We start from the raw sequence: 22,811 nt of genomic DNA, 5'->3' as shown, positions 1-22,811 counted from the left end.
TCTTATGTTTCAGGAAGTTAGGATAGAGAATGCAACCATCCTCACCCCCAACATCCCAGTTCTTCTTTGTGTTTCAGGAAGTTATGATAGAGAATGCAACCATCTCTCCACCCCCCAACATCCTGGTTCTTCTTTGTGTTTCAGGAAGTTAGGATAGAGAATGCAACCATCCTCACCCCCAACATCCTGGTTCTTCTTTGTGTTTCAGGAAGTTAGGATAGAGAATGCAAACCATCCTCACCCCCAACATCAGGTTCTTTCTTTGTGTTTCAGGAAGTTAGGATAGAGAATGCAACCATCCTCACCCCCAACATCCTGGTTCCTTCTTTGTGTCAGGAAGTTAGGATAGAGAATGCAACCATCCTCACCCCCAACATCCCAGTTCTTCTTTATGTTTCAGGAAGTTAGGATAGAGAATGCAACCATCCTCACCCCACCCAACATCCTGGTTCTTCTTTGTGTTTCAGGAAGTTAGGATAGAGAATGCAACCATCCTCACCCCCAACATCCTGGTTCTTCTTTGTGTTTCAGGAAGTTAGGATAGAGAATGCAACCATCCTCACCCCCAACATCCTGGTTCTTCTTGATGTTTCAGGAAGTTAGGATAGAGAATGCAACCATCCTCACCCCCAACATCCTGGTTCTTCTTGATGTTTCAGGAAGTTAGGATAGAGAATGCATCCATCCTCACCCCCAACATCCCAGTTCTTCTTTATGTTTCAGGAAGTTAGGATAGAGAATGCAACCATCCTCACCCCCAACATCCCAGTTCTTCTTGATGTTTCAGGAAGTTAGGATAGAGAATGCATCCATCCTCACCCCCAACATCCCAGTTCTTCTTTATGTTTCAGGAAGTTAGGATAGAGAATGCAACCATCCTCACCCCCAACATCCCAGTTCTTCTTTGTGTTTCAGGAAGTTAGGATAGAGAATGCAACCATCCTCACCCCCAACATCCTGGTTCTTCTTGATGTTTCAGGAAGTTAGGATAGAGAATGCAACCATCCTCACCCCCAACATCCTGGTTCTTCTTTGTGTTTCAGGAAGTTAGGATAGAGAATGCAACCATCCTCACCGCCAACATCCTGGTTCTTCTTTGTGTTTCAGGAAGTTAGGATAGAGAATGCAACCATCCTCACCGCCAACATCCTGGTTCTTCTTGATGTTTCAGGAAGTTAGGATAGAGAATGCAACCATCCTCACCCCCAACATCCTGGTTCTTCTTTGTGTTTCAGGAAGTTAGGATAGAGAATGCAACCATCCTCACCCCCAACATCCTGGTTCTTCTTTGTGTTTCAGGAAGTTAGGATAGAGAATGCAACCATCCTCACCCCCAACATCCTGGTTCTTCTTTATGTTTCAGGAAGTTAGGATAGAGAATGCAACCATCCTCACCCCCAACATCCTGGTTCTTCTTGATGTTTCAGGAAGTTAGGATAGAGAATGCAACCATCCTCACCCCCAACATCCTGGTTCTTCTTTGTGTTTCAGGAAGTTAGGATAGAGAATGCAACCATCCTCATCCCCAACATCCTGGTTCTTCTTTGTGTTTCAGGAAGTTAGGATAGAGAATGCAACCATCCTCACCCCCAACATCCTGGTTCTTCTTGATGTTTCAGGAAGTTAGGATAGAGAATGCAACCATCCTCACCCCCAACATCCCGGTTCTTCTTTATGTTTCAGGAAGTTAGGATAGAGAATGCATCCATCCTCACCCCCAACATCCCAGTTCTTCTTTATGTTTCAGGAAGTTAGGATAGAGAATGCATCCATCCTCACCCCCAACATCCCAGTTCTTCTTTATGTTTCAGGAAGTTAGGATAGAGAATGCAACCATCCTCACCCCCAACATCCTGGTTCTTCTTTGTGTTTCAGGAAGTTAGGATAGAGAATGCATCCATCCTCACCCCCAACATCCCAGTTCTTCTTTATGTTTCAGGAAGTTAGGATAGAGAATGCAACCATCCTCACCCCCAACATCCTGGTTCTTCTTTGTGTTTCAGGAAGTTAGGATAGAGAATGCAACCATCCTCACCCCCAACATCCTGGTTCTTCTTTGTGTTTCAGGAAGTTAGGATAGAGAATACAACCATCCTCACCCCCAACATCCCAGTTCTTCTTTATGTTTCAGGAAGTTAGGATAGAGAATACAACCATCCTCACCCCCAACATCCCAGTTCTTCTTTATGTTTCAGGAAGTTAGGATAGAGAATGCAACCATCCTCACCCCCAACATCCCAGTTCTTCTTTGTGTTTCAGGAAGTTAGGATAGAGAATGCAACCATCCTCACCCCCAACATCCTGGTTCTTCTTTGTGTTTCAGGAAGTTAGGATAGAGAATGCAACCATCCTCACCCCCAACATCCTGGTTCTTCTTGATGTTTCAGGAAGTTAGGATAGAGAATGCAACCATCCTCACCCCCAACATCCTGGTTCTTCTTGATGTTTCAGGAAGTTAGGATAGAGAATGCAACCATCCTCACCCCCAACATCCTGGTTCTTCTTTGTGTTTCAGGAAGTTAGGATAGAGAATGCAACCATCCTCACCCCCAACATCCCGGTTCTTCTTTGTGTTTCAGGAAGTTAGGATAGAGAATGCAACCATCCTCACCCCCAACATCCCAGTTCTTCTTTGTGTTCCCAACATCCTGGTTCTTCTTTGTGTTTCAGGAAGTTAGGATAGAGAATGCAACCATCCTCACCCCCAACATCCCAGTTCTTCTTTGTGTTCCCAACATCCTGGTTCTTCTTTGTGTTTCAGGAAGTTAGGATAGAGAATGCAACCATCCTCACGCCCAACATCCCAGTTCTTCTTGATGTTTCAGGAAGTTAGGATAGAGAATGCAACCATCCTCACCCCCAACATCCTGGTTCTTCTTGATGTTTCAGGAAGTTAGGATAGAGAATGCAACCATCCTCACCCCCAACATCCTGGTTCTTCTTTATGTTTCAGGAAGTTAGGATAGAGAATGCAACCATCCTCACCCCCAACATCCCAGTTCTTCTTTGTGTTTCAGGAAGTTAGGATAGAGAATGCAACCATCCTCACCCCCAACATCCTGGTTCTTCTTTGTGTTTCAGGAAGTTAGGATAGAGAATGCAACCATCCTCACCCCCAACATCCTGGTTCTTCTTTGTGTTTCAGGAAGTTAGGATAGAGAATGCAACCATCCTCACCCCCAACATCCTGGTTCTTCTTTGTGTTTCAGGAAGTTAGGATAGAGAATGCAACCATCCTCACCCCCAACATCCTGGTTCTTCTTTGTGTTTCAGGAAGTTAGGATAGAGAATGCAACCATCCTCACCCCCAACATCCTGGTTCTTCTTTGTGTTTCAGGAAGTTAGGATAGAGAATGCAACCATCCTCACCCCCAACATCCCAGTTCTTCTTTATGTTTCAGGAAGTTAGGATAGAGAATGCAACCATCCTCACCCCCAACATCCCAGTTCTTCTTGATGTTTCAGGAAGTTAGGATAGAGAATGCAACCATCCTCACCCCCAACATCCTGGTTCTTCTTGATGTTTCAGGAAGTTAGGATAGAGAATGCAACCATCCTCACCCCCAACATCCTGGTTCTTCTTTGTGTTTCAGGAAGTTAGGATAGAGAATGCAACCATCCTCATCCCCAACATCCTGGTTCTTCTTTGTGTTTCAGGAAGTTAGGATAGAGAATGCAACCATCCTCACCCCCAACATCCCGGTTCTTCTTGATGTTTCAGGAAGTTAGGATAGAGAATGCAACCATCCTCACCCCCAACATCCCGGTTCTTCTTTATGTTTCAGGAAGTTAGGATAGAGAATGCATCCATCCTCACCCCCAACATCCCAGTTCTTCTTTATGTTTCAGGAAGTTAGGATAGAGAATGCAACCATCCTCACCCCCAACATCCTGGTTCTTCTTTGTGTTTCAGGAAGTTAGGATAGAGAATGCAACCATCCTCACCCCCAACATCCTGGTTCTTCTTTGTGTTTCAGGAAGTTAGGATAGAGAATACAACCATCCTCACCCCCAACATCCCAGTTCTTCTTTATGTTTCAGGAAGTTAGGATAGAGAATACAACCATCCTCACCCCCAACATCCCAGTTCTTCTTTATGTTTCAGGAAGTTAGGATAGAGAATGCAACCATCCTCACCCCCAACATCCCAGTTCTTCTTTGTGTTTCAGGAAGTTAGGATAGAGAATGCAACCATCCTCACCCCCAACATCCTGGTTCTTCTTTGTGTTTCAGGAAGTTAGGATAGAGAATGCAACCATCCTCACCCCCAACATCCTGGTTCTTCTTTGTGTTTCAGGAAGTTAGGATAGAGAATGCAACCACCCTCACCCCCAACATCCTGGTTCTTCTTTGTGTTTCTGGAAGTTAGGATAGAGAATGCAACCATCCTCACCCCCAACATCCTGGTTCTTCTTGATGTTTCAGGAAGTTAGGATAGAGAATGCAACCATCCTCACCCCCAACATCCTGGTTCTTCTTGATGTTTCAGGAAGTTAGGATAGAGAATGCAACCATCCTCACCCCCAACATCCTGGTTCTTCTTTGTGTTTCAGGAAGTTAGGATAGAGAATGCAACCATCCTCACCCCCAACATCCCAGTTCTTCTTTATGTTTCAGGAAGTTAGGATAGAGAATGCAACCATCCTCACCCCCAACATCCCGGTTCTTCTTTGTGTTTCAGGAAGTTAGGATAGAGAATGCAACCATCCTCACCCCCAACATCCTGGTTCTTCTTTGTGTTTCAGGAAGTTAGGATAGAGAATGCAACCATCCTCACCCCCAACATCCTGGTTCTTCTTGATGTTTCAGGAAGTTAGGATAGAGAATGCAACCATCCTCACCCCCAACATCCTGGTTCTTCTTTATGTTTCAGGAAGTTAGGATAGAGAATGCAACCATCCTCACCCCCAACATCCTGGTTCTTCTTGATGTTTCAGGAAGTTAGGATAGAGAATGCAACCATCCTCACCCCCAACATCCTGGTTCTTCTTTATGTTTCAGGAAGTTAGGATAGAGAATGCAACCATCCTCACCCCCAACATCCCAGTTCTTCTTTATGTTTCAGGAAGTTAGGATAGAGAATGCAACCATCCTCACCCCCAACATCCTGGTTCTTCTTGATGTTTCAGGAAGTTAGGATAGAGAATGCAACCATCCTCACCCCCAACATCCCAGTTCTTCTTTATGTTTCAGGAAGTTAGGATAGAGAATGCAACCATCCTCACCCCCAACATCCCAGTTCTTCTTTGTGTTTCAGGAAATTAGGATAGAGAATGCAACCATCCTCACCCCCAACATCCTGGTTCTTCTTTGTGTTTCAGGAAGTTAGGATAGAGAATGCAACCATCCTCACCCCCAACATCCTGGTTCTTCTTTGTGTTTCAGGAAGTTAGGATAGAGAATGCAACCACCCTCACCCCCAACATCCTGGTTCTTCTTTGTGTTTCTGGAAGTTAGGATAGAGAATGCAACCATCCTCACCCCCAACATCCTGGTTCTTCTTGATGTTTCAGGAAGTTAGGATAGAGAATGCAACCATCCTCACCCCCAACATCCTGGTTCTTCTTGATGTTTCAGGAAGTTAGGATAGAGAATGCAACCATCCTCACCCCCAACATCCTGGTTCTTCTTTGTGTTTCAGGAAGTTAGGATAGAGAATGCAACCATCCTCACCCCCAACATCCCAGTTCTTCTTTATGTTTCAGGAAGTTAGGATAGAGAATGCAACCATCCTCACCCCCAACATCCCGGTTCTTCTTTGTGTTTCAGGAAGTTAGGATAGAGAATGCAACCATCCTCACCCCCAACATCCTGGTTCTTCTTTGTGTTTCAGGAAGTTAGGATAGAGAATGCAACCATCCTCACCCCCAACATCCTGGTTCTTCTTGATGTTTCAGGAAGTTAGGATAGAGAATGCAACCATCCTCACCCCCAACATCCTGGTTCTTCTTTATGTTTCAGGAAGTTAGGATAGAGAATGCAACCATCCTCACCCCCAACATCCTGGTTCTTCTTGATGTTTCAGGAAGTTAGGATAGAGAATGCAACCATCCTCACCCCCAACATCCTGGTTCTTCTTTATGTTTCAGGAAGTTAGGATAGAGAATGCAACCATCCTCACCCCCAACATCCCAGTTCTTCTTTATGTTTCAGGAAGTTAGGATAGAGAATGCAACCATCCTCACCCCCAACATCCTGGTTCTTCTTGATGTTTCAGGAAGTTAGGATAGAGAATGCAACCATCCTCACCCCCAACATCCCGGTTCTTCTTTATGTTTCAGGAAGTTAGGATAGAGAATGCAACCATCCTCACCCCCAACATCCTGGTTCTTCTTGATATTTCAGGAAGTTAGGATAGAGAATGCAACCATCCTCACCCCCAACATCCTGGTTCTTCTTGATGTTTCAGGAAGTTAGGATAGAGAATGCAACCATCCTCACCCCCAACATCCTGGTTCTTCTTTGTGTTTCAGGAAGTTAGGATAGAGAATGCAACCATCCTCACCCCCAACATCCTGGTTCTTCTTTGTGTTTCAGGAAGTTAGGATAGAGAATGCAACCATCCTCATCCCCAACATCCTGGTTCTTCTTGATGTTTCAGGAAGTTAGGATAGAGAATGCAACCATCCTCACCCCCAACATCCTGGTTCTTCTTTGTGTTTCAGGAAGTTAGGATAGAGAATGCAACCATCCTCACCCCCAACATCCCGGTTCTTCTTTGTGTTTCAGGAAGTTAGGATAGAGAATGCAACCATCCTCACCCCCAACATCCTGGTTCTTCTTTGTGTTTCAGGAAGTTAGGATAGAGAATGCAACCATCCTCACCCCCAACATCCTGGTTCTTCTTTGTGTTTCAGGAAGTTAGGATAGAGAATGCAACCATCCTCACCCCCAACATCCTGGTTCTTCTTGATGTTTCAGGAAGTTAGGATAGAGAATGCAACCATCCTCACCCCCAACATCCTGGTTCTTCTTTATGTTTCAGGAAGTTAGGATAGAGAATGCAACCATCCTCACCCCCAACATCCCAGTTGTTCTTTATGTTTCAGGAAGTTAGGATAGAGAATGCAACCATCCTCACCCCCAACATCCTGGTTCTTCTTGATGTTTCAGGAAGTTAGGATAGAGAATGCAACCATCCTCACCCCCAACATCCCGGTTCTTCTTTATGTTTCAGGAAGTTAGGATAGAGAATGCAACCATCCTCACCCCCAACATCCTGGTTCTTCTTGATATTTCAGGAAGTTAGGATAGAGAATGCAACCATCCTCACCCCCAACATCCTGGTTCTTCTTGATGTTTCAGGAAGTTAGGATAGAGAATGCAACCATCCTCACCCCCAACATCCTGGTTCTTCTTTGTGTTTCAGGAAGTTAGGATAGAGAATGCAACCATCCTCACCCCCAACATCCTGGTTCTTCTTTGTGTTTCAGGAAGTTAGGATAGAGAATGCAACCATCCTCATCCCCAACATCCTGGTTCTTCTTGATGTTTCAGGAAGTTAGGATAGAGAATGCAACCATCCTCACCCCCAACATCCTGGTTCTTCTTTGTGTTTCAGGAAGTTAGGATAGAGAATGCAACCATCCTCACCCCCAACATCCCGGTTCTTCTTTGTGTTTCAGGAAGTTAGGATAGAGAATGCAACCATCCTCACCCCCAACATCCTGGTTCTTCTTTGTGTTTCAGGAAGTTAGGATAGAGAATGCAACCATCCTCACCCCCAACATCCTGGTTCTTCTTTGTGTTTCAGGAAGTTAGGATAGAGAATGCAACCATCCTCACCCCCAACATCCTGGTTCTTCTTTGTGTTTCAGGAAGTTAGGATAGAGAATGCAACCATCCTCACCCCCAACATCCTGGTTCTTCTTGATGTTTCAGGAAGTTAGGATAGAGAATGCAACCATCCTCACCGCCAACATCCTGGTTCTTCTTTATGTTTCAGGAAGTTAGGATAGAGAATGCAACCATCCTCACCCCCAACATCCTGGTTCTTCTTTGTGTTTCAGGAAGTTAGGATAGAGAATGCAACCATCCTCACCCCCAACATCCTGGTTCTTCTTGATGTTTCAGGAAGTTAGGATAGAGAATGCAACCATCCTCACCCCCAACATCCTGGTTCTTCTTTGTGTTTCAGGAAGTTAGGATAGAGAATGCAACCATCCTCACCCCCAACATCCTGGTTCTTCTTTGTGTTTCAGGAAGTTAGGATAGAGAATGCAACCATCCTCACCCCCAACATCCCAGTTCTTCTTTGTGTTAACATCCTGGTTCTTCTTTGTGTTTCAGGAAGTTTGGATAGAGAATGCAACCATCCTCACCCCCAACATCCCTTCTATCAACGGATACATCCACATCATTAATACGGTAACGTGTAACAGGTCACTGCTTTAGTCTGTGGATACAAATCAACTTCACACAAACTTGTTTTAATTGAATATTCCAAAAGCTTTTACACAAGCAAGGGTTGTTAGAGGTTAAATCAATCCTGTGTTGATGGTTTTGTGTTTTCAGGTTCTGTTCCCCCCCTTGTCAGACATCCCACCAGAACCCCCAGGCCTGATGCAGTTCCTCAACACCACCCCTACCTTCAGTCTCTTTACACAGGCAGCACTGGTACGTTATTTTTGGTAGGTCGGTACGTTGTAACGTAAGGCAGCTTGATGCACGAATACACCCCCTGGACAGGACGCTTGTGCTCTGCTGTCACATGCTAGGACCAAGGTAACAATATTTACATGTTTCCTCCACATTTTATTTTTATTTATTTATTTCACCTTTATTTAACCAGGTAGGCTAGTTGAGAACAAGTTCTCATTTACAATTGCGACCTGGCCAAGATAAAGCAAAGCAGTTCGACACATACAACAACACAGAGTTACACATGGAATAAACAAACATACAGTCAATAATACAGTAGAAAAATAAGTCTATAAACAATGTGAGCAAGTGAGGTGAGATAAGGGAGGTAAAGGCAATAAAAGGCCATGGTGGCGAAGTAAATACAATATAGCAAGTAAAACACTGGAATGGTAGATTTGCAGTGGAAGAATGTGCAAAGTAGAAATAGAAATAATGGGGTGCAAAGGAGCAAAGTAAATAAATAAATATAGTAGGGAAAGAGGTAGACACACCTTAAGTCCAACCTGCCTCCCCCCAGTCCTTCCATACATGTGACTTGCGTTTGATTTAGCGTTCTGTTACAATGGAACCAATGGAATAGAACAGCGTTCAAGTATTTGAACATATTTGAAATGCCAGTATGTGTCTGTTACGTGTCTGGTATCAGCTCGATCAGAGATATTATTGACTTAGCTTTCTGTTTTTCACCGTAATCTCCCTCCAGCTCTACAACCTGACAGAGGAGATTGGTGTCTATGATTATACGCTCCTACTTCCACACGACGCCGCCGTCCGAGATTACCTGAGACAGACCAACTCTTCACAACTGGTAGGTAGAGATTACCTGAGACAGACCAACTCTTCACAACTGGTAGGTAGAGATTACCTGAGACAGACCAACTCTACACAACTGGTAGGTAGAGATTACCTGAGACAGACCAACTCTTCACAACTGGTAGGTAGAGATTACCTGAGACAGACCAACTCTTCACAACTGGTAGGTAGAGATTACCTGAGACAGACCAACTCTACACAACTGGTAGGTAGAGATTACCTGAGACAGACCAACTCTACACAACTGGTAGGTAGAGATTACCTGAGACAGACCAACTCTTCACAACTGGTAGGTAGAGATTACCTGAGACAGACCAACTCTTCACAACTGGTAGGTAGAGATTACCTGAGACAGACCAACTCTACACAACTGGTAGGTAGATTACCTGAGACAGACCAACTCTACACAACTGGTAGGTAGAGATTACCTGAGACAGACCAACTCTACACAACTGGTAGGTAGAGATTACCTGAGACAGACCAACTCTACACAACTGGTAGGTAGATTACCTGAGACAGACCAACTCTACACAACTGGTAGGTAGAGATTACCTGAGACAGACCAACTCTACACAACTGGTAGGTAGATTACCTGAGACAGACCAACTCTACACAACTGGTAGGTAGAGATTACCTGAGACAGACCAACTCTTCACAACTGGTAGGTAGAGATTACCTGAGACAGACCAACTCTACACAACTGGTAGGTAGATTACCTGAGACAGACCAACTCTACACAACTGGTAGGTAGATTACCTGAGACAGACCAACTCTACACAACTGGTAGGTAGATTACCTGAGACAGACCAACTCTACACAGCTGATAGGTAGAGATTACCTGAGACAGACCAACTCTACACAACTGGTAGGTAGAGATTACCTGAGACAGACCAACTCTACACAACTGGTAGGTAGATTACCTGAGACAAACCAACTCTACACACCTGATAGGTAGATTACCTGAGACAGACCAACTCTACACAACTGGTAGGTAGATTACCTGAGACAGACCAACTCTACACAACTGGTAGGTAGAGATTACCTGAGACAGACCAACTCTTCACAACTGGTAGGTAGAGATTACCTGAGACAGACCAACTCTACACAACTGGTAGGTAGATTACCTGAGACAGACCAACTCTACACAACTGGTAGGTAGAGATTACCTGAGACAGACCAACTCTACACAACTGGTAGGTAGAGATTACCTGAGACAGACCAACTCTTCACAACTGGTAGGTAGAGATTACCTGAGACAGACCAACTCTTCACAACTGGTAGGTAGAGATTACCTGAGACAGACCAACTCTACACACCTGATAGGTAGATTACCTGAGACAAACCAACTCTACACAACTGGTAGGTAGATTACCTGAGACAAACCAACTCTACACACCTGATAGGTAGATTACCTGAGACAAACCAACTCTACACAACTGGTAGGTAGATTACCTGAGACAAACCAACTCTACACAACTGGTAAATAGAGATTACCTGAGACAAACCAACTCTACACAACTGGTAGGTAGATTACCTGAGACAGACCAACTCTACACAACTGGTAAATAGAGATTACCTGAGACAAACCAACTCTACACAACTGGTAGGTAGATTACCTGAGACAAACCAACTCTACACAACTGGTAGGTAGATTACCTGAGACAGACCAACTCTACACAACTGGTAAATAGAGATTACCTGAGACAGACCAACTCTACACAACTGGTAGGTAGATTACCTGAGACAGACCAACTCTACACAACTGGTAGGTAGATTACCTGAGACAGACCAACTCTACACAACTGGTAGGTAGATTACCTGAGACAAACCAACTCTACACACCTGATAGGTAGATTACCTGAGACAGACCAACTCTACACAACTGATACATTGGAAGGAAGGAAAAAAAGTAAAGAAAGAAAGAAAATATTGGGATCATGACTTCCCAGTGTATTTGGGGGTGAAGTAAAATCAAATCAAATCAAATGTATTTATAAAGCCCCTCTTACATCAGCTGATATCTCAAAGTGCTGTACAGAAACCCAGCCTGAAACCCCAAACAACAAGCAATGCAGGTGTAGAAGGACGGTGGCTAGGAAATACTCCCTAGAAAGGCCAAAACCTAGGAAGAAACCTAGAGAGGAACCAGGCTATGAGGGGTGGCCAGTCCTCTTCTGGCTGTGCCGGGTGGAGATTATAACAGAACATGGCCAAGATGTTCATAAATGACCAGCATGGTCAAATAATAATAATCACAGTAGTTGTCGAGGGTGCAACAAGTCAGCACCTCAGGAGTAAATGTCAGTTGGCTTTTCATAGCCGATCATTCAGAGTATCTCTACCGCTCCTGCTGTCTCTAGAGAGTTGAAAACAGCAGGTCTGGGACAGGTAGCACGTCCGGTGAACAGGTCAGGGTTCCATAGCCGCAGGCAGAACAGTTGAAACTGGAGCAGCAGCACGGCCAGGTGGACTGGAGACAACAAGGAGTCATCATGCCAGGTAGTCCTGAGGCATGGTCCTCGGGCTCAGGTCCTCCGAGAGAGAGAAAGAGTAAAATCACTGGCCTGAAACCTGTCTTGCCTTCTACTTACTGAAACGACATACTGTCTAATAATCATACTACATACTGTTTAGAATGTAATGTTAAGTAAAAAAACGAATGCATTAGGCAACAAATATCAACATACTAGGCTCACCCATCCCGAGAATGAATCATCTCATTTTGGAACAGCGTGTCACCTTTTCTGATTATCAGCTGTTGTCAAAAACACACAAACAAACGACCCGAGTTTATCGTGCGTAAATGGAATGGAATTCCCCTTTGATCCACTTCTCTCTGTGTATTCTGACCTTCAGCATGATAACAGCATGTTATTCACCCGCTATTTGTTTAGGGTGGAGACCTAATAAATGGGATGGCCGGAGGTGTCTACAGATACACTGTGTGGTAGGAGGTGTGTCTACAGATACACTGTGTGGTAGGAGGTGTGTCTACAGATACACTGTGTGGTAGGAGGTGTGTCTACAGATACACTGTGTGGTAGGAGGTGTGTCTACAGATACACTGTGTGGTATGAGGTGTGTCTACAGATACACTGTGTGGTAGGAGGTGTGTATACAGATACACTGTGTGGTATGAGGTGTGTATACAGATACACTGTGTGGTAGGAGGTGTGTCTACAGATACACTGTGTGGCAGGAGGTGTGGCCGGAGGTGTGGCCGGAGGTGTGTCTACAGATACACTGTGTGGTAGGAGGTGTGTCTACAGATACACTGTGTGGTAGGAGGTGTGTCTACAGATACACTGTGTGGTAGGAGGTGTGTCTACAGATACTGTGTGACAGGAGGTGTGGCCGGAGGTGTGGCCGGAGGTGTGTCTACAGATACACTGTGTTCTGACCTTGACTTAATTCCCTCATAATTCCACGACTTTAGTGAAACCTACCGGTTCCTAGTGGGACGTTTTAGTCAGATAGAAAAAACACCATTCTCCATGTAATTTACAACTTGATAAGAGATATTGATAAGAGATATTGATAAGAGATATTGATAAGAGATATTGATAAGAGCTAGGTAAATGAGTAATCCGTTTGGAGAAGAGGATTGTAAATTTAAATGACATTTGTTTTAGATATATTTAGATATATATTTTTACCCTATAATCGCTGGAGACAAATGTGAAACCAGTCATATGGTAGTAAACTGAAACATATCAACATATGATCTTTCCCACAGTAAAGTTTATGACATGCTGTGCCAATTTAGCAGAATTTAAATTGTATGGCCAGTTAACTTGCAGGGATGGCCACTCTAATGTCTTAGTTCAAGGCTACCCTGAATTTCTCTGTCTTCTACTTCTATCATGTTAAATATTAGTCACTATCAGTATCGACCGTCAGTAGGCGTAATATCCACACATATTCAACTGACAATTTACGGTTAGTTCCCTTCAGTTGGTATAGCCTACATTATCATTCCATGTAATTACACTGTTAGTTCCCTTCAGTTGGTAGAGCCTACATTATCATTCCATTGAATTACACTGTTAGTTCCCTTCAGTTGGTAGAGCCTACATTATCATTCCATTGAATTACACTGTTAGTTCCCTTCAGTTGGTAGAGCCTACATTATCATTCCATTGAATTACACTGTTAGTTCCCTTCAGTTGGTAGAGCCTACATTATCATTCCATTGAATTACACTGTTAGTTCCCTTCAGTTGGTAGAGCCTACATTATCATTCCATTGAATTACACTGTTAGTTCCCTTCAGTTGGTATAGCCTACATTATCATTCCATGTAATTACACTGTTAGTTCCCTTCAGTTGGTATAGCCTACATTATCATTCCATGTAATTACACTGTTAGTTCCCTTCAGTTGGTATAGCCTACATTATCATTCCATGTAATTACACTGTTAGTTCCCTTCAGTTGGTATAGCCTACATTATCATTCCATGTAATTACACTGTTAGTTCCCTTCAGTTGGTATAGCCTACATTATCATTCCATTCTGAATGAATCAAAGTACAATTGTCTTTCTTTCGTGCCTAAAGGCTCTCCAAATCAGTTTTTTATGATACATAAATACATTCCTAACGTTAAATAATGTTCAAGATCAGAGTATATTTTTATCTAACAATTGGTGCTGAAATGGAGACGAGTATGCATATACATCCGTTAGGGTATATTTTCGTTTTTATTTATTATAATTTTTTAACAATACAAAACATACACAAACAAACGACAACATACAAACGCACACAAACATCCACAAACATCACCCCTGTCCAGACCCACCTGCTCACACCCCCCATCTCCAGTGCCCGCATCACTCTCCACCACATGGCCTCAAACTGCACCATTTTGTTTCTCTCTGTCGCCCACGTAATTTCAACATTTAGATAATAAAGCATTTGACTTTTCCCATTGTGTCTAACGATGGCGGATTGGTTGATTTCCAGTTTTTAAGTATACGTTTTTTCAAGATGATTGCCGAGAACTATTGTCCAACTCATCGGGTATCTCACTGCACCGTCATATATGCCATGTCTTCAAATGCATATATTTAGATGGCTTTCTTTAAATGAAACCGTAATATTCTGAACCCGTTCTCTAGATATATTCTAGTGAGACTGTCGACAAAATTCTAACTAAAAGATACACCGTACTTAAAGGGATGGTTTAAGATAAATATACTGAAATCCCTATTGAATGAAAACTCCACATGAAAATCTGTTGGCCAGTAAGTGAGAGGGTTTTCAGTGGTCGAATTACATTTATTCAGAGCGCGCAAGGGAACCACGGCCGTTACCCACCTTCATAAAGTCAGTCTGAATACCAACTACTGAGAAGTGCATAGGAAAGTGTGTAATTTCCTAAGTCGGAATCGGGCCCTCGTACCATAATAACTACGTTGTTAACTTGTCAACAGGGTGAAGAGGTATTGAAATACCACGTCATTCTTCACGAACAGCTGTTCCCGGATCATCTGAGGGACGGGATGGTGAAGGACACATTACTTGGGAGAGCCTACCAGATCATGTTCCACCTGGGCAAGAACAATGAGGTACGCAATTCACTATTTGGCAGTTTGTTTGTTTGTTTGTTTGTTTTGATTGATTTATTAGTTAATTGATTTGATTGATTGTTTGTTTGGTTGGTTGATTGGTTGATTTTATTTATTTAATAATAACAGTATAATTACACTGATCCAGCCCGAGACAACCTTACATAGAATAACCATGAGCTACGGTATTCTTGCGAGCTCCGTTCAAATATTTTGTAACACCTGAGGGGTTTCTCAATACGCGTACTACCGTGCTCCACACTCTCATGCTCCAAGTGTATTATCCAAGGACGTTCCCTTGAGTACGTTCTTGTTCGGACGAGAGTGTGGAGAACGCATAAAACATTATATTTGAGAAGTACTCGCACTCTCCCTACTGTATTACCTCACGCTTCACCTCCCCATTCACTGAACCTTCTTCCAGCCAGGACAATGGCAACAATAGAGACCAAACAAACCAAACACGATATACACAAAGCAAACGTTTTACTTAATAATTATCAGCTAGTTATATGTGAATCGTGATCTAGCTAGCTAGGGCCCAATGGTGAGTTCTATAACCATCACCAGTAATAAACCTAAGGGCCCAATGGTGAGTTCTAGAACCATCACCAGTAATAAACCTAAGGGCCCAATGGTGAGTTCTAGAACCATCACCAGTAATAAACCTCAGTGCCCAATGGTGAGTTCTAGAACCATCACCACTAATAAACCTAAGAGCCCAATGGTGAGTTCTAGAACCATCACCAGTAATAAACCTAAGGGCCCAATGGTGAGTTCTAGAACCATCACCAGTAATAAACCTCAGGGCCCAATGGTGAGTTCTATAACCATCACCAGTAATAAACCTAAGGGCCCAATGGTGAGTTCTAGAACCATCACCAGTAATAAACCTAAGGGCCCAATGGTGAGTTCTAGAACCATCACCAGTAATAAACCTCAGTGCCCAATGGTGAGTTCTAGAACCATCACCACTAATAAACCTAAGAGCCCAATGGTGAGTTCTAGAACCATCACCAGTAATAAACCTCAGGGCCCAATGGTGAGTTCTAGAACCATCACCAGTAATAAACCTCAGGGCCCAATGGTGAGTTCTAGAACCATCACCAGTAATAAACCTAAGAGCCCAATGGTGAGTTCTAGAACCATCACCGGTAATAAACCTCAGGGCCCAATGGTGAGTTCTAGAATCATCACCAGTAATAAACCTAAGGTCCCAATGGTGAGTTCTAGAACCATCACCAGAAATAAACCTCAGGGCCCTATGGAAAACAGCATCTAGTGGTTTAAGTGTAGATGCTGCTGCATGCATATAGATCATTTCCCCAGAATCTAAAACAGAAATATGTACAATGACGGCCTACCAGAAGGTAGGGTACAGACAACAGCACAAAGGGCAAGAAGGTAGAGACAACAATACATCACGCAAAACAGCCACAACTGTCAGTAAGAGTGTCCATGATTGAGTCTTTGAATAAAGAGATGGAGATAAAACTATCCAGTTTGAGTGTTTGTTGTAGCTCGTTCCAGTCGCTAGCTGCAGCGAACTGAAAAGATGAGCGAAACCAGGGATGTGTGCGCTTTGGGGTCCTTTAACAGAATGTGACCGGCAGAACGGGTGTTGTATGTGGAGGATGAGGGATGTAGTAGATATCTCAGATAGTGGGGAGTGAGGCCTAAGAGGGTTTTATAAATAAGCATAACTGATCTGTAGCGCCGTACGCTCGGATGCTGAGCCAGCAACGAGGTGCGCTGCTTACTTAAGCAAAGAAGGGTCCAAATGGTCAGCCCCTAATTACTTCTTGGTGTCAGTAGCTAATAAGGCAGTTGCCAAAAAGAAAAACCCTGACTACCATTTCCCAAGTAACGTGAGGTTGACTGATCATTCATCGCGGGCAACTGTAGGCTGTATGTGGGAAGAACAGTCAATTGGTTAGAGCGTTGGGCCAGCCTAGCGGTTAGAGCATTGGGCCAGCCTAGTGGTTAGAGCATTGGGCCAGCATAGCGGTTAGAGCATTGGGCCAGCCTAGCGGTTAGAGCGTTGGGCCAGCCTAGCGGTTAGAGCATTGGGCCAGCCTAGCGGTTAGAGCATTGGGCCAGCCTAGTGGTTAGAGAATTGGGCCAGCCTAAATCAAACTACTTCCTTAGTGCTATGACAGACTGTTAGTGATCCTCTAAATTCCGTTAATTCACTGAAGCAGGTTAATTCCTCTACTTCCCTGTCTAAACAAGTAGTTTTAGACTCCTGCATCATTATTGAAAAAGTTCAGATTTGGGATGCTTTTAAATCAGCATTTTATCTCAGCTGGTTTCCTTTTTGACAAAAATAGCGTTCATACTCTTGGCCAGTCGCTAGGCTGGCCCAACGCTCTAACCGATAGGCTGGCCCAACGCTCTAACCGCTAGGCTGGCCCAACGCTCTAACCGCTAGGCTGGCCCAACGCTCTAACCGCTAGGCTGGCCCAACGCTCTAACCGCTAGGCTGGCCCAACGCTCTAACCGCTAGGCTGGCCCAACGCTCTAACCGCTAGGCTGGCCCAACGCTCTAACCGCTAGGCTGGCCCAACGCTCTAACCGATAGGCTGGCCCAACGCTCTAACCGCTAGGCTGGCCCAACGCTCTAACCGCTAGGCTGGCCCAACGCTCTAACCGCTAGGCTGGCCCAACGCTCTAACCGCTAGGCTGGCCCAACGCTCTAACCGCTAGGCTGGCCCAACGCTCTAACCGCTAGGCTGGCCCAACGCTCTAACCGCTAGGCTGGCCCAATGCTCTAACCGCTAGGCTGGCCCAACGCTCTAACCGCTAGGCTGGCCCAATGCTCTAACAGCTAGGCTGGCCCAATGCTCTAACCGCTAGGCTGGCCCAATGCTCTAACCGCTAGGCTGGCCCAACGCTCTAACCGCTAGGCTGGCCCAATGCTCTAACCGCTAGGCTGGCCCAACGCTCTAACCGCTAGGCTGTCCCAATGCTCTAACCGCTAGGCTGGCCCAATGCTCTAACAGCTAGGCTGGCCCAATGCTCTAACCGCTAGGCTGTCCCAATGCTCTAACCGCTAGGCTGTCCCAATGCTCTAACCGCTAGGCTGGCCCAATGCTCTAACCGCTAGGCTGGCCCAATGCTCTAACCGCTAGGCTACCTGCCGCCCCACACGTCCTCCTTCTCTACTAACTCCTCATAACGTATTTAGCTAACTAGCTACAATGCTCTTGGATAAACCAAAGATATTACTGGTAACTTTTCAACGTGATTACATGTTAGCTAGCTAACTAGCTAGCTTCCTAGCTTACTGCTAGCTGACATTAACCTAGCTTGCCTAGTCAATAGCCTGCTTTAATAACAGAAGTCCAAATAACTACCTACTTCAATTTCAATATTGAAATGAGTTGGTTGGTTAGGTTCTCCACTGAAAAGCTGCAGAGCTTACTTTTTTATTGTCGGCCATCGTCAGGTCCAGAAACCTGGCGAATTACGTTTCAGTAGAATGTTACAAACTATGTTCATTGGCTAGAATTTTTACCTGTAATAAAATAATAGTAAAAGATCCCCGAGCTGACAAGGTAAAAATCTGTCGTTCTGCCCCTGAACAAGGCACTGTTCCTAGGCCGTCATTGAAAGTAAGAATTTGTTCTTAACTGACTTGCCTAGTTATTAAATAAAGGTACAATAATATATATATATGTAGTATCTCTGCAAAACAGAAGTCTCTGCTTTCCAATTAATATTTTGCGTGCGGCTATGATGTTCAGGTCACTCGGTCACACTTGCAAATCAACTTTAATTTGCACCCCTCCTCTGCACGCTCGACCACAGTCAGCTCTCTCAACTGGCCTGTGTGCTCGTGGGACCCATACTCTGCGCCCTCGACTCAGTGTTTGCTTGCTCGATTATGTTTAATTTTGCTCGACAGCACCATCTCGCAGATGTTCGAATTTAGAGATCAATTTTGATCAATTTTTAAATCCTGTTTGGAGGATTCCCGTAATCAGGCGGGAATCAGCAGGTCAATCTGGAATCCTCCAAACAGGAACTTTTCTGGAAAAGTTTAGTATTTTGGGAATGTTCCAGGGATTTTTGCAGCCCTTATTTGGGTTGTTATCTATACGTGTTTCAGAGCCCTTATTTGGGTTGTTATCTATACGTGTTTCAGAGCCCTTATTTGGGTTGTTATCTATACGTGTTTCAGAGCCCTTATTTGGGTTGTTATCTATACGTGTTTCAGAGCCCTTATTTGGGTTGTTATCTATACGTGTTTCAGAGCCCTTATTTGGGTTGTTATCTATACGTGTTTCAGAGCCCTTATTTGGGTTGTTATCTATACGTGTTTCAGAGCCCTTATTTGGGTTGTTATCTATACGTGTTTCAGAGCCCTTATTTGGGTTGTTATCTATACGTGTTTCAGAGCCCTTATTTGGGTTGTTATCTATACGTGTTTCAGAGCCCTTATTTGGGTTGTTATCTATACGTGTTTCAGAGCCCTTATTTGGGTTGTTATCTATACGTGTTTCAGAGCCCTTATTTGGGTTGTTATCTATACGTGTTTCAGAGCCCTTATTTGGGTTGTTATCTATACGTGTTTCAGAGCCCTTATTTGGGTTGTTATCTATACGTGTTTCAGAGCCCTTATTTGGGTTGTTATCTATACGTGTTTCAGAGCCCTTATTTGGGTTGTTATCTATACGTGTTTCAGAGCCCTTATTTAGGTTGTTATCTATACGTGTTTCAGAGCCCTTATTTGGGTTGTTATCTATACGTGTTTCAGAGCCCTTATTTTGGTTGTTATCTGAACGTGTTTTCAGACTTTGGCCAATGATGTTCTGCTGGATGGGAGCCACAGTGAGACGAGAAACGGGGTGATCCTGGCCGTTCCCCAAGTCTTACAGGTCCATAAGAACCGATGCATTCAAGACGTGATCCTACGGGTCAGAGTAAGTGTGTGTGTATTTGTCAGAGTAAGTCAGCTGTACTGATGGACGGAGACAGGAGGGGTGGTGAACTCAGCTGTACTGATGGACGGAGACAGGAGGGGTGGTGAACTCAGCTGTACTGATGGATGGAGACAGAAGGGGTGGTGAACTCAGCTGTACTGATGGACGGAGACAGGAGGGGTGGTGAACTAGTAGTCAGCTGTACTGATGGACGGAGACAGGAGGGGTGGTGAACTCAGCTGTACTGATGGATGGAGACAGAAGGGGTGGTGAACTCAGCTGTACTGATGGACGGAGACAGAAGGGGTGGTGAACTCAGCTGTACTGATGGATGGAGACAGAAGGGGTGGTGAACTCAGCTGTACTGATGGACGGAGACAGGAGGGGTGGTGAACTCAGCTGTACTGATGGACGGAGACAGGAGGGGTGGTGAACTAGTAGTCAGCTGTACTGATGGACGGAGACAGGAGGGGTGGTGAACTCAGCTGTACTGATGGATGGAGACAGAAGGGGTGGTGAACTCAGCTGTACTGATGGACGGAGACAGAAGGGGTGGTGAACTCAGCTGTACTGATGGATGGAGACAGAAGGGGTGGTGAACTCAGCTGTACTGATGGACGGAGACAGGAGGGGTGGTGAACTCAGCTGTACTGATGGACGGAGACAGGAGGGGTGGTGAACTAGTAAGTCAGCTGTACTGATGGACGGAGACAGGAGGGGTGGTGAACTAGTAAGTCAGCTGTACTGATGGATGGAGACAGGAGGGGTGGTGAACTAGTAGTCAGCTGTACTGGTGGACGGAGACAGGAGGGGTGGTGAACTAGTAGTCAGCTGTACTGGTGGACGGAGACAGGAGGGGTGGTGAACTAGTAAGTCGCCTGTACTGATGGACAGAGACAGGAGGGGTGGTGAACTCAGCTGTACTGATGGACGGAGACAGGAGGGGTGGTGAACTAGTAGTCAGCTGTACTGATGGACGGAGACAGGAGGGGTGGTGAACTCAGCTGTACTGATGGACGGAGACAGGAGGGGTGGTGAACTCAGCTGTACTGATGGACGGAGACAGGAGGGGTGGTGAACTCAGCTGTACTGATGGACGGAGACAGGAGGGGTGGTGAACTCAGCTGTACTGATGGATGGAGACAGAAGGGGTGGTGAACTCAGCTGTACTGATGGACAGAGACAGGAGGGGTGGTGAACTCAGCTGTACTGATGGACAGAGACAGGAGGGGTGGTGAACTAGTAAGTCAGCTGTACTGATGGACGGAGACAGGAGGGGTGGTGAACTAGTAAGTCAGCTGTACTGATGTAGGTGAACTGTTTCATATAGAAATGTATCAGTAATGTTACAGAGGAATGTTCTCTCTTTACGTGTGTGCCTGGGTGGGTGGGTGTGTGTGTGTGCCTGCATGCCTAGGTGTGTGTGTGTCTGCGTTGGTGGCTGTGCGTGCCTGGGTGGGTTGGTGTGTGTGTGTCTGCGTTGGTGGCTGTGCGTGCCTAGGTGTGTGTGTTTCTGTCTAATTGTTCTTTCTCCAAGGGGAGGTGCTCAGCCTGTGATGAAAAACCCAGATGTTTCCTTAGCTACAAGCCAGTAAGACTCTACACATTAAAAACATAAACAACAAACATTTTCTATCTCTCTTTTTATCTTTATTCATTTCTTTCTATTCACTGCTCCTGCTATTATATATTTAGACCTATGAAGATCGTTAGAATCATTTGACCTTGTTTAATTATGAGTGCATTGTATCCACCGGTCTTAAACATTATTCCAAATGTGCATTTCCCCCATATTCTCTAGTGTGGAGCTACTTTGTGTTTCTGTAAATGATGTTGTCCTGTATTTTAGGCCATTAGGGAGTACCCTAGGAACATGAGGTCTAACTGCAAGTACAGGAAGAGGGTGGGATCTAGGAGGAAGTCCGTGGCTGGCTGCATTATTGACTGTTTGAAGACGACGCAGGTGAGATATTATACAGGAGGATTCTCCTGGGTTGTATAATACAGGAGGATTCTCCTGGGTTGTATAATACAGGAGGATTCTCTGGGTTGTATTATACAGGAGGATTCTCCTTTAAATAATACAGGAGGATTCTCCTGGGTTATATTATACAGGAGGATTCTCCTGGGTTGTATTATACAGGAGGATTCTCTGGGTTGTATTATACAGGAGGATTCTCCTGGGTTGTATTATACAGGAGGATTCTCCTGGGTTGTATTATACAGGAGGATTCTCCTGGGTTGTATAATACAGGAGGATTCTCTGGGTTGTATTATACAGGAGGATTCTCCTGGGTTGTATAATACAGGAGGATTCTCTGGGTTGTATAATACAGGAGGATTCTCTGGGTTGTATAATACAGGAGGATTCTCTGGGTTGTATTATACAGGAGGATTCTCTGGGTTGTATTATACAGGAGGATTCTCCTGGGTTGTATAATACAGGAGGATTCTCTGGGTTGTATTATACAGGAGGATTCTCCTGGGTTGTATTATACAGGAGGATTCTCATGGGTTGTTAATACAGGAGGATTCTCCTGGGTTGTATTATACAGGAGGATTCTCATGGGTTGTATTATACAGGAGGATTCTCATGGGTTGTATAATACAGGAGGATTCTCCTGGGTTGTATTATACAGGAGGATTCTCATGGGTTGTATAATACAGGAGGATTCTCCTGGGTTGTATTATACAGGAGGATTAATTTTATTGCCCCTGAGAGGAAATTGTTTTCCACAACTCACAAATGTAATATACACAACAAACAACACAGCCAATAGAGATAATAAAACCAGTTTATCAGTGTGGAATGAATAAAGTTCAATAGGGCCCTGGTCTAAAGTAGTGCACTGTATAGGGAAT

General features: G+C 44.5%; 1 protein-coding gene across 1 annotated transcript in view; it reads left to right on the top strand.

Annotated features, from left to right (window-relative positions):
- stab1 (stabilin 1) overlaps nucleotides 1-22,811 on the top strand; it is a gene marked incomplete at its 5' end in the record, with an annotated part of 178,735 nt that overhangs the window by 57,762 nt on the left and 98,162 nt on the right. The window contains 7 exons of the mRNA XM_038983579.1: nucleotides 8,290-8,367; nucleotides 8,515-8,616; nucleotides 9,347-9,451; nucleotides 14,890-15,024; nucleotides 19,821-19,949; nucleotides 21,487-21,540; nucleotides 21,799-21,912. Coding sequence (XP_038839507.1) covers nucleotides 8,290-8,367; nucleotides 8,515-8,616; nucleotides 9,347-9,451; nucleotides 14,890-15,024; nucleotides 19,821-19,949; nucleotides 21,487-21,540; nucleotides 21,799-21,912 — 717 coding nt within the window. The remainder of the gene's footprint in view (nucleotides 1-8,289; nucleotides 8,368-8,514; nucleotides 8,617-9,346; nucleotides 9,452-14,889; nucleotides 15,025-19,820; nucleotides 19,950-21,486; nucleotides 21,541-21,798; nucleotides 21,913-22,811) is intronic.

Source organism: Salvelinus namaycush, unplaced genomic scaffold (assembly GCF_016432855.1).
Source record: "Salvelinus namaycush isolate Seneca unplaced genomic scaffold, SaNama_1.0 Scaffold176, whole genome shotgun sequence".
In the NCBI taxonomy this organism is placed as follows: Eukaryota; Metazoa; Chordata; class Actinopteri; order Salmoniformes; family Salmonidae; genus Salvelinus; species Salvelinus namaycush.
Note: the sequence above shows the minus strand (reverse complement) of the source record. Positions and strands in the feature narration are given on the sequence as shown.